General features: G+C 51.7%; 5 protein-coding genes across 5 annotated transcripts; 2 read left to right on the top strand and 3 right to left on the bottom strand.

The window, feature by feature from the left end:
- Positions 1 to 2,998: 2,998 nt before the first annotated feature.
- CGGC5_v001099 (uncharacterized protein) lies at positions 2,999 to 3,397 on the bottom strand (the record flags this gene model as incomplete). The annotated part of the gene is made up of 1 exon (XM_032029963.1): positions 2,999 to 3,397. The coding sequence occupies one exon, from the start codon at positions 3,395 to 3,397 to the stop codon at positions 2,999 to 3,001; it is 399 nt and encodes a 132-aa protein (XP_031890524.1).
- Positions 3,398 to 4,034: 637 nt separating this feature from the next.
- CGGC5_v001100 (Protein SERAC1) lies at positions 4,035 to 5,991 on the bottom strand (the record flags this gene model as incomplete). The annotated part of the gene is made up of 3 exons (XM_032029964.1): positions 4,035 to 5,165; positions 5,231 to 5,527; positions 5,581 to 5,991. 3 exons carry the CDS (start codon positions 5,989 to 5,991, stop codon positions 4,035 to 4,037), a joined length of 1,839 nt encoding a protein of 612 aa, XP_031890675.1.
- An 819-nt stretch (positions 5,992 to 6,810) lies between these two features.
- Positions 6,811 to 7,671, top strand: CGGC5_v001101 (uncharacterized protein; the record flags this gene model as incomplete). Its single annotated transcript, XM_032029965.1, has 1 exon — positions 6,811 to 7,671. One exon carries the CDS (start codon positions 6,811 to 6,813, stop codon positions 7,669 to 7,671), a length of 861 nt encoding a protein of 286 aa, XP_031890643.1.
- Positions 7,672 to 7,929: 258 nt separating this feature from the next.
- CGGC5_v001102 (uncharacterized protein) lies at positions 7,930 to 9,180 on the top strand (the record flags this gene model as incomplete). The annotated part of the gene is made up of 1 exon (XM_032029966.1): positions 7,930 to 9,180. The coding sequence occupies one exon, from the start codon at positions 7,930 to 7,932 to the stop codon at positions 9,178 to 9,180; it is 1,251 nt and encodes a 416-aa protein (XP_031890673.1).
- Positions 9,181 to 9,390: 210 nt separating this feature from the next.
- Positions 9,391 to 10,442, bottom strand: CGGC5_v001103 (L-rhamnose 1-dehydrogenase; the record flags this gene model as incomplete). The annotated part of the gene is made up of 3 exons (XM_032029967.1): positions 9,391 to 10,024; positions 10,082 to 10,328; positions 10,388 to 10,442. 3 exons carry the CDS (start codon positions 10,440 to 10,442, stop codon positions 9,391 to 9,393), a joined length of 936 nt encoding a protein of 311 aa, XP_031890674.1.
- Between the last annotated feature and the right edge of the window lie 1,464 nt (positions 10,443 to 11,906).

Consider the following 11,906-nt stretch of genomic DNA (forward strand, 5'->3'; position numbering starts at 1 on the left):
ACTAAACCACCTTCCTGCCTCAACGCACCCCCGGCTCTCTCTTCCGGGTTTTTGCCTTTGGGCATCCAAGGATGCCGCTAGCAGAAAAGCCGCGCCCCGTTCCATCGACGAGGACCCCTGAGGGGGGAGGCCACAATCCACATCGAACTGGCGCCGTTTCTTGCGATCCCCGGTAACCCTGTCAGCTCTCTTAAAAAAAAAAAAAAAAAAAGTCTCCCCCCACCCCACCCGCACCGAAGTCGCAGAGATAAGGACTCGAACCGTGACTGGTTGTCAACCACCCCCTGGCTGGAGATTTCGACAATCAAATGTGCCCACTTTGTAGTTACGCCGTCTAGCCGTCGGCGAACTACGGAGCGGAGGGAGGCTTCTGAAATGGGTTTTTGGGCGTCAATGACAGGAAGGGCGTCCGAACTGGGGACGGGGGGCGAGATGGGGAGAGATTATCGGTGTGGGACGATATGGGGGTCACACTGGGAAGATGTGGGAGGCCATTTTGCCGATGGAAGAAGAAGAGAAGAGGGACAGAGGTGAGTGAGGAGTGAGAGGCGGGGGCTCTGAGGCAGCTCAGCGTGGGAGAAAGAGGAGCACCGGCCGCCAAGTGGGAGAATTGGGAGCAGCCGCCCATGGGGTTCAACGTCTTGGCACAAACTCAGTACGGGAGAAAGAGAGAAGACCAGCAAGCAGCAGTCACACGCTCGTTCCGGTAAGAAGTGAGGTTGAAATAGTGTGCAGCATCGCGAAATGTGCGTCAACCTGCCTCGCGATGCGGCTGCAGAGCTAAGAGACGCGATGCGCCCGCGAGATCTGGCTCTTTGCTCGATTTCCCCAGATTCTCGGGACGGTTCGCCCCTCGTTTATCTACGTTTTCTTCCTTTTTTAATTCTCCTTGGATGTCGTGCCGCCGAATGAAAAGGAATCCTTCCCGTCCAAGAGCCTCCTGGAGACCCGGGTGTTTGGATCTTGCGGGCGCAAAGGGTGGGTTTGGGGGAGGTGTCTGCGGGCGTTGCGGGCGCAGCGGCGTGGTGTTTTCGCCGGCGCTGGTGTGTGTGTGTGTGTGTGTGGCGCATGTCACTCTGCTTACCTACCCGAGTAGGTAGGTAGGTAGAAAGGCTAAGGCTGAGGTAACGCAGGGAGATAAGATAGCGATATGCATCTGGTTGTCGTTGGTTTAAAGACCTACCACACACCATATCTGACTTGAACATCACCAAATGACGGATGTCGTTGAAGAAAGAACGAAAGAGCCTCAATTGTGGAACACACGGAACGGCGGCGGTCTTGGCCGTTCCCGACGCGGCGGGACGAACGCACCGAAGAAAACGTGGATGGCTTTGCGTGAGGGTTTTCATCATGTAAATATCGCGTAACCGTTTGACCCCGACACCAGGCCCCCGGGGGGGAAGGGGCCCTTGAGCGAGGTCTTGGCTGGGCGTAGGGCGGACAAATCGGGGCTGGTGCCGTTGGGGATCGATCCTTTGGGTGAGCGTGACTTAGATTACCGAGGGGAAGGATATTGCGATGAAGGGATTGGTTTTTGGGTCTTTTGCACGATCTTTTTGATGGGTTCTTGGTGATTAGGTACTGGTTGATGTTGGTTCGGCGGGTGACTGACGGAAGTTGGGGTAAGCGGGCTGGGGTGGGCGTTTACCCCAACATCTCCAGATTGGATATGGACCTCGGCTCAACACGTCGGTGAGCTGAGCTGATTGAGCCTTGATCGTGTCTGTGACGGACTTAAGAACATTGATGGAGATTGCTGATAACTTGCATCGACACAGGTAAGTGTTTGAGCTGCACGGATGCGACATCCAGCCTGATCCTTCAGATATCGCACGCCACCTATATGCTCCTGGCCCTAGAGCGCTGAGGTCACCTGGTCGAGTCGATGAGATGGCTTGATGCTTTGAGGTCGAGATTTATCGTATTTTTATTCAAAACGGAGTAGAGGCAAAGCTCTAATCTCGAGGTTGAGTCGATGTTTCACCGCTAGGTGTTCGCTATGCCGCGTGGCCAGTCAGCGATCGAGGCCTCGGTATCTTTCACCGATGATGGAGGGTTAAGATATCATTTGAAAGGCGAGCATGAGAGTACACTATGCTTTGATTGTCTTACTATGGGTTAGTGGCCGTCTCGTGTTCACTCAGTTGTAGGTTCGAACGCTTCTTGTCGTGTGAAAGCCATTTGTGTTCTTACGTATTTGAGGATGTGGCAGGGCCATGCCAATTGGAATCGTGACTTTGCTGCAGCACCCCCACTGAATGAAGTCACAGAGACTAGGTAGAATATGCAGAAATGATACTCGTTACTTCAATAGCACAAGTTGATCTGATTAGAATGGCTGAGGGGCTGCAACTGTCAGTCCGTCGTGACCCTCATCTTCCATTCCGAGATGATGCCCTTTGTCAACCTCGAGAGTTCAGTATTGACAAGAGTTTTGCTAGCCGGGCAGTGTCAGTTGGCCATCCGGGCATTGTCCCCTAGAACTATATCGTAGTGTACCTCATACATTAACGAGGACGACAGTAGAGATAGATAGGGATGACGATGGACGATGACGACGGCAACGACAATAGTGACGATGATAGCGAGTATAGTCGTTTCGACACAGATATAGGATATACGGATTATGCAATGCCTATGTGGTGGACACTGCCCCGATAGCTAAGTAACACTGCCCGGCTGGCAAAACTCAGTGGCAAAAGAAGCATCTGATTGTCCTGTTCAAGGGCATCTCATGAGCTCTCTGCATATTGAACTTATGTCCTCGCCAGCTATGCCTAAAGCCTGAGTGGGCTCCAGCGGACTCTCCATTGAACCGAGATTCAGTCTAGCGAGAGAAAGGTCGCTGGTCTGAACATTCTTCACAGTTCAAAACTCGGTCATTCGGGATAAAAGCTGTAACCCTGGTATAGCTCTTGTTGCAGCAACTTCATTGCCCTCCTAATATTCGCAGCATATCTGAGACCTTTCTTGAGTCACTGTGCCCTCCCTAAATCTAAGATTCAGAAGGCTTATGGGATGACCTGTCCTTGAAATCCAAAGACACCAGCCCTTCTCCGTCAACCTTGAGTGGAAAATAGTGATTGCTCAAAGAACCCGGGTTGCTCGACAGAGCTGTATCAGCGCCCCGCCATAACGGTAAATGGAGGCGACCACGGTGATCTTCAACTTTGTCGTGACCAAAAGCTACGCCACCGTAGTTCAGCGATGTTTCGGAGGCGTCTGATTGTTCATCTTCGCACGACTCGAAATCAGAGATGGCGCTGTCGTGCTTGTCATCCAGGCCTGCTCCATGCGAGGACGAGCTATGCGTCTCGAGGTTGAAGTACTCGATGTAGTAGTCCTGGATATCATCTGGCGCCCCCGGCGGATGTGAGACTTGGTTCTTTGCCATGGTGTGGTTCGGGTCCCAAAACTCTTGCATCCAGCAGTCAAAACCTGGAAACAGTGGGTGACATAGGTTTTGGTAGTATCGGTTCTCGCGCTGGTCAAGCAGCCGCTTGGTGCGGTGATAGTGTATCGTCCAGGAAAGCGCAGCATATGAAAGAAAGGGTTCGGTTTCGGGGCTGACTTCGCCTGGCGGTGAAGTCTTCGATGGTTTGGCTAAGCAGTATAGTAAGGCAACGCAGATGTCCAGAAGGAGTGTATTGGCGTTGACGAGGGAAAAGGTGGGCTGAAAATGGTGGAGCTGGCTCTCATGAGGCGGACCTAGGAGCGGATTTGTGCTGCTTTTTCTCTGTGCAGCCGAGGTCTTCGGCGCCAATAAGAACTCTCTTGCTGTTTCGTGTACTAGATACACTTTCTTCTTGATTATACGAATGAAATGGCCACAGACATGTTTCAGGTGGTTCTCGAGGGGGTACACGAGTCCATACTCTACGTCGTCGAATGTCAGCTTTGCACGGCGTCCCAGGTGTCTTTCCGGACTTCCATCACCGGAATCATCACCATAGGGAGCTACAGTAAGTGCGATACTGACTTCTTCGATCGTGAGTGGTCGTGCGGCCGCGAGGATGATATTAAGCATCTTTCTAGCTTTCATAGGTTCCGGCCTCGATGCGAGGAGTTCCGAGTAGACGCTGAAGATGTGTGTTGAGAATTCCATCAAGATCTCGTCTGGAAGCCCCGCTCTCGACTTTCTTTTCCAAGAGACTCAACACGAGCGAGACCCAGAGAAAGGTGCGATCAGCTCGCTTCACGAGCTCGGCTTGCAAGCTCTTGAGGAGGCCGACGGGTAGACCCCGGTCAATGAGGTCTTCGATTTTCGCAGCAACCACCCGAGATACATCGTCACTGATCGATTCCGTCTCATCTTCAGTCCTCAGTCGCATCATCTCGTACGATTGTCGACGGGCTCCTGAGCCACTCGTGGACCTCCTGCATTTGCCCAGTGCGACTTTGATCTGATTCTCAGGGCGGCTCGTTATCAGTACCCTGAGTTTGGATTGCTGCTGCAAGCCGTCGCTCGCGAAGTGTTCGGCTATGCAGCGCAGTAGAACCCCTCGAGGTTTCGGTGCACATTCGTCTATTCCGTCCAGGATGCAGATGGTAGACTTAGCATCGCCGTGAACGGTCGATTGGGAAAATGCAACCCATAGTTTTTCAATGCTTTCCAAGTCCCCTCCACGAATTTTCTGGCAGCGCGTAAGGTCTTTCTGCTGGGTATAAAGCTGGTGCAGAATAGTTTGAATCCCCCTTGCAACATCAGACTGCTCCTCGTTGTCTGATTTGAAAAAGAAGTAGCAAACGTTGAGTGCATTCGCTTGTGAGAGTTCCTTGAAATGGTCGACGAGGTAAGAAGCGAACACTGATTTCCCGCAACCCGGGTCGGCCGATATCCATAGAAGAGGAGACCCAGTTGATTCGTACCATGCTCTAGATCTTTTGTGTTCAAAGTACCAAGTGCAAGTTCCCTCGATTGGTGCCGGGTTTCTGGCCCTATGTGAAGCGTAGTTGGAGCTATTCAGTGCTGTCATGAGATTGTCTGATTCCAGAAAGATGGCCTTTTGAGCGTCATCTGCCAGACGACCAAGCCTGAACTTGATAGCGGAGAACCTCTTTTCCGTGATCGTGCCGAATCGGCACATGCCTCGGTGATCACTCTCGATGGCGATGGCCTTCTCGGAAGAGTGCCCTAACACAGCCGAATCTTTCTCGACAACCTTTTGTGAAAAATCAGCACCTTTGTTGCAAATGCAACTGACAAGTTGGGAGTCAATCCACCTACCAAGGTATTCAGATAATCCATCTTCAGTGTTTCATAGCAGGAGATGATCTTGAGACTAGAACAACGCTTGAGGAATGCCTCTGAGATGTTGGCCATGCGCTTAGAGTTTGGCTCAAGGTCCTTGGAAAGCTGGGTATTGGTGTTTGCCCCGAGCGATGCCGTCTTCAGAAGACGTGCCGTCATCGTGCTCCAACTTGCAAGGGACGAGCCCTTGTGTGGTGTACCGAAGAAGAAGACTCCACTGATTCTTTTGGCGAGGAACATGTGCTCGTCGCTGTCAAGCGCCTTCAGATACGCCTATGTATGACTATCAGCTTCAGAAGTTCTCAAGACGGCTGACGAAGATTGACCTGCTTAAACACAAGACCGCCCAGAGAATGGCATCTAAAGATGAGTGGGCGGTCCTGCTCCTCGATAGATTCTCTCTCGGCCAGCAAACCCTCCAGAAGTTGGCCACTGAAGACATCGATGTCTGACGTGGACTTGCTAAATTGGATCGTAGAATTGTACCAAAATGACATGACTCTTGCCACCGGCACAATTTGGGGAACGAAACTCCTAAGCCAATTGGTGCCGGTTTTCTCGTCGGTCCAAGTCTTGAGATAATGGCCGTTCAGCCCGTGGATGGCAACGATATCGGTTCCCTCGAGCGCGGCCGAATGCCGAGGGACAATTGTATGGAGGCCATAGTCCGGCTTTTCAGTAGATGTCGTCGATTTGCCCGACTGACTCTTGGATCTGGAAAGGAAACTCCAGTCCATCGCTGCTGTTGCTCTGCTAGAAGCTAGGCAGCTGCACACCTGCCGTCATCAACCAGTGCCTATTACCGGTTTGCCCTTTCATGCTGATTGATCTGCGGGGTTGGCAGTCACGTCACGTGTAAAGCGAGCCTGATTCTGCCTGTGCCTGCAGGTGCAGGTGAAGTTGCAGTAGTGAGTTCTGATATCCCCAAAGTGATTGGCTAATTAATGGGATGTGATGGTGGCAGTTGTGGCTGGACAAGGAAGGGGCAATGAGTAATTCACACTGAGTCAAATATACGAATCACGAGTTCGTCTTCAAAAGCAAAAGACGGCCATGGCATTCTCATACGACATACGCCGGGTTTTGGTTTTTTGGCGAGAGGCAGATCGCTGCACAAACCAACGAATGTCACAGTTTTCTTGCACTTCCCACTTTCCGGGTCGCCAGGCATCCATCGGATCTTAATAAGAGAGACCCTAGTTGATGGCTTGACCGCATGCGGCTGATCGAGCCGGAATCGTCAATATGTACTCATCGAAAATGTGTTGGATCAAGGGAATGTTGTTGGGTTGTTGACAAGTCCCCAGTTTAAACGCTGTCAACTCCTGTTAGTGAACTACTTTCAATTGCGACAGGCAGTCACATTATCAAAGCCAGTACATTAACCCATGTCTTTCGCAGAGGCAGCCATTTGAAAGGTTGTTGCGGGGGTGGGGCATCCCTTCGTGTTGGACACTTGTTTGTCAATCTCCCAACTTCATCATCGCTGTGGACTCCTCAGCAGACTACATATTTCGACCGCATACCATAAAAGTGCTTACCTTGCGCCAGAAACCATGGATAGCGACGATGAAGAGCATAACGACTACGGTTATCCCGGTGATGGACACTGGGAAGATAATGACCCCTGGGACAATGATGACCCCTGGGATGATGACGATCACCTCGGGGCTCATGATCCCCAAGCAATGTTGAGCGCTCTCCTCGCTATGGCCGGCGCATCGGCCGGAAATTTCGGAAGTGGCAGCGATGACGGTCAATACGATCCTAGAGAGGAGTTCGCTCGGGAAATGGAAAGGCGTATCGATCTCAGGCGCCAGACATGGACCTGGTTCGACATTGACTGGTCAAAAGATCGCGGTTATTATGACCCGGTTGATGACTGGGATTGTGGGGATATGATGAGCAACACACCTCCTGAATGCAACATTGACCCTCGCCCTGTTCTTCACGATCGGAGATGGACAGACATCCAGATCTGTGATCGCGGCAAAGAGCTATGCACCGGAGAACCTCAGCCGGACGACTTTGCGAGTTGGAGTCTCGGTGCCATTTACCAGCGAATGACCGACATAGACGAGCTAATGCTTCATATCAAAGACGTCTGGCCTGTCAAGATGTTCGAAATCAACTCCGTGCGGGCCTCTGCCACAGTCGCCCTCAAAGATGCCCCTCCCAGCCATCATGTGGACCTTGCCAAAAGGCTTCTTCTCGAACACAACATGTTGCGCAAAATCACTCTTGAGCGTTCGCGGTCATCTATTAGACCGCTTACCCTGCTCGATGTTCCGCCAGAAGTTCTCGGCTTCGTGGCGGAGTACCTCGACGGCAATGACAACGAAGACCCCAAACAGGTCGAGAAATCATACATGGCACGCGGCTATCGCGACATCCAAAGCCTTCGCCTCACCTGTTAGGCCCTCAACATCGTATCTTCGCCTGCGCTCCTGCACTGCGTGACAGTTCAGATGACGAAGAGTTCTTTTGATCGATTCAAATACATCGCTGAGCGCCCACACTTGCGCAACGGCATTGAACGAGTCCGCATTTCGCTTGGCTATTTCTGCGCCAATGTAGCAGCATCTGCATGGAATTTCGCGGCTTACGCGGTGTGGATGCTCGAGTTTGCGCTTTATCGGAAAGACGAGAGGGGGTAGACCATCCTACACAGCATTATGGCCTACAACGAGGATGCGAAACCGCGACACCAGCAGCTTCAGGATCTCTTGACCTCTTGGAAAGACCTCCGTGATACCCCGAGAGATGGCGCTGATGGAGAACAGAGATGGCTGGCTCTTTTCCGTCAACAACATGCACTCGTGGAGATGTATGAAGCCTACAGGCACAGTTTGAATGAGTATGAAGCGGTTCGACAAAACTTCGTCCACGAAGTTGTCAATGCACTGTCTCAGATGCCCCGATTCACTCGTTTGGAAGTATCAGATTATCTATGGAGGTCGCAATCGATCAGTACCGTGTGCGGGGATTTGGAAATGGCGTTGGTCCGCGATGAGAACTTCATGAGGGGAGACCGCTACGTAGGACTCTTCACGAAGCCGATGCAATGGGATCGCCTTGCGCGATTCTCGCCCACGGGGAGTGATTCTTCTTTTGAGACTTCACCACCAGTCGACGTTCTTGGTCAAATTCTTTCGCTTCTTGGCAAACGCGGAGTCCAGCTTACCAAAGTCGACATCAACATCACGCCCCCGCCAAGTTTTGAGGCTCTCCGTCCTACGAATGTTGAAGCTCGACAAGAAACTGTCAAACTTTTCCAGAACGTGTGGTTCCTGCGCTTCAAGATCGGGCCACCAGCCGACTGGAGGAATCATGATCCAGAGTTGCTTGCAAGAGACGATGTGAATCGCATCTGGGAGCCACGCTCAGAAGAGGAGTTGAAACACCTAGACGGTTTTCTGGACGCTCTCCTTGACACAAAGAGTCTGAATCAACTCACCCTGGACTTCACCTCACTCATGCACGAGACGTACTTGAATTTCTCAGTCGGCGACTGGTATCTGCCGTCTATCATGAAGCCCAGGCAATGGGCGCGGCCACTTTTGCTTTTATTCCACGCCGTGTGCATTGATTCGACAAGGCTTAACAGCTTCATAGGGGATGGGCCGATGCACTTTCGTGAATTCAAAAATATCTGTATGGCTCGAGGAACCTGGACAGAGGCGCTGGATGTGATGCGCGAGAAGTACGATCTGAGTGCCTACGACGCGCCAAAAACTTCCTTCACCGCCACCCATTCGCTTTTTGATCTTCGTGGCGCCGAAGTTGGGCTTATGGATGACGATGAGCAGCACGCTGCCTTTGAGACCACAATTTCTGGTCGCCCTTCAACTTTACGTGCGTATCGCTATATCAAACACGAGACAGAAGACAACCCTTTTCGGCCTTTTGAGCAACATGTTGTGTAAGACTCGGGCTTAAACCCCTCAGCCGGTGCCAATTCTGGAAGACGACTACGAGACTGGCTTAAATTCAGATAGAGCAAGCACCTCTTAAGGGTTCCGACAGCAGGAGACAATCAGAAAATTAAAGCTAGTTATCAGTTTTAGATCTTCAATTGCTTTCCTCTAAAATAGCTCTTATCATCGTCGAAGTGCAAATAAGTCTACCTCCAATTCTCATGACCTCACACCCTCCGTCTTCAACTTTTGCCACAGCTTCTCTTCCTCCACCAGGATGTTTTTCCCGCTGAAGTCACCCTCAAAGTCGATGTCGGGCAGCAGGCTCTGGTACGGCACCACACGTACCCTCACATCCGACCTCTCCTTGCTCCCAAACTGCATAGCCTCGACAACTTGCCCGTCGCCATACGCGGCGTCCGTCACGATGCGCAGCATTACCTCGGCACACTCCGTAGCCGACATGTTCATGTCTTGCTCGCGAACTTTTCCTACGCAGTACGGTTGGAGCACTGCTGGTGTGAACGTGGTCGCGGGGCACATGGACGCGACTCGGATGCCGAGGCGGGCCTTCATCTGGGCCAGGCTCAGAGTGAAGGAGTTGAGAGCGCCCTTAGTGGCGTTGTAGAGCGGCGTGCCGATGGTTGGGAGGTATGCGCTCAGGGACGACACGAAGATCAAGTTGCCTGCAATCTTGTTCTGCAGCCAGTAGTCGATGGCGATCTGAGCGAAACGAATGGGCCCCATGGCGTTAACGGCGAAGATGTTGTACACTCCGGGGGTAGCGTTTGGGTCATCCTTGGCCAGCGGCGAGACACCCGGAAGATCCCAGAAAGAGCTTGTTGGAGGCTCCCTATAGATTTGCGTCAATACGTACTCCATGCTACTGAGGCAAGCCCATGATTCGTACCAGATGCCAGCTCCGGGGCAGAGAAGGTCGACCCTGCCAAAAGTCTTTAGGGCAAACTCCCACGTCTCTGATACCTGAGCCCAGTTGGACTGATCCATCTTGTGATAGACGGCAGATGGCGACTCATCTTTGGATGGATGGGGATACTTGGCGATGAGTTCCTCTGCCTCCGGACGCAGAGCAATGTCAGCAAAGATAACGGAGCAGCCTGTTGTTAGCAGCTGCTCGGCAAATGCAAGGTTGATACCTAGAGTGGATTTCGATCAGACCACGACGTTCCGGGTATATCAGGGGTTTAGCACATACCACTGCCAGCGCCGGTGACGACGGCGAACTTGCCCTTGGCGTCCCAGGAAGTCATTATGCCTTTTGAATACAAGATGTAAGTTTCGATGATGTTCAGGTCAGTTTGAGCCAAGAACTGAGGGGAATGTTAGTGCATTTATGAGAATATCTTCAACAGAAAGTGGATAGCGCCGCTGCAGAGTCCCTTTTCCCATGGGACAAAGTCCGAGGCATTGTGGAACTCGAGACCCTGGCAGCATGAAGAAACAGCTCATATTGTAACCTTTGATGGACCAACGGTTGGTTCAGAGATTCTTCATATGCAAGAGCCAACGTTGAAGCAGGGGTTGTGTGGATCCAGACTGTCCAAATGGTCATAAGCCAAGGGTCAAAAGCATCATATGTCTTGGTGCCGAGCAAGACGATGACTCGAAAAAGCAGACCCTCTTTCAATGTGATGATGACCTGGGGTCACAATGTATGTTGGGTTACTGATGCAAAAAGACCTTGCGCCAGGCGTTGCGGGATCTCAACGGTTTCTGGCCACAGTGAGGGCTTCTGATGGAACCGCGCCTCGCATCAAAAAGGCCTCATGATAGACTCCGAGACAACTATCGACTTACCGGTCTTACAATTCCGCTCTGTATGCAGGTGATACGTTGTTTCTGACAGACAGGCTGCAAGGCGCTGAGCTGCGGGAGCCTGATTTTGTGCCCATGTGCCCCACCTTGACGACGATGCCTTCATGACCTCCTCCACCCTCCTCAGCCGTCACATACGACCATACCCACTGGAAAACTCGGGATCCCGTCCGCTCTCCCATAGATAAGCCAGTGAGGGATGGAGTAGTAGTTGGGTCGGTGACGACCGGCGAATGCCCGTTGTTGTATGTTTTTGCCCTTACTGTATCCTTTTTTGAAGCTGGGGCGGAGGGGCGATTGGTGGGGATGTCATCATGACGTATGGTTGGGGACGATGTGTTGGTTACCAAACTCCTCAGGACCATCACGCGTCTAGATGAAACGCAATTTCAAGCTGTGCAAGAGGAAATTTACAGTAAACATATGCAAAGTCTTAGCTTCCTGACCATCGCTGAACAGGTGGAAATTTAGCATCTGGGTTGAGGCCGTGAGTAGAAGCAGTAACCTAGCAACAGATAGTCAGGCATTAAACGCGCAGATTCATGCATATTAATCGCAAATGTTGCTCTTTAGCTCGGGGGATCTATAAGAAGAAGAAAAACACAACATTCTCGGACGTTCTCGGCTAATGCCCTTACGTGGTCGATTAAAGGCAGGCGCCTGGTCATTTTAAGAGATTTCCCTGCCCGGCTTTGTCAACGTCTGACTTTCAGCACATCCATCACATTGTAGAGAGCTCTCACTATGGTGCAATCTCGACATTTGGTAATGGTCCGGATTTCACAAGATGATCTGGCATACCTGCCTCGTTACCTTGCGTTACCTCCAGTTTTGGACCGAAACCCGATGCCATTCTGCGGTGTGAGGACAGATCAGTGTACATGACGAGCTCACAAGCT

The sequence above is a fragment of the Colletotrichum fructicola genome, assembly GCF_000319635.2.
Source record: "Colletotrichum fructicola Nara gc5 chromosome Unknown KSG_Nara_v1_contig01, whole genome shotgun sequence".
Lineage (NCBI taxonomy): Eukaryota > Fungi > Ascomycota > Sordariomycetes > Glomerellales > Glomerellaceae > Colletotrichum > Colletotrichum fructicola.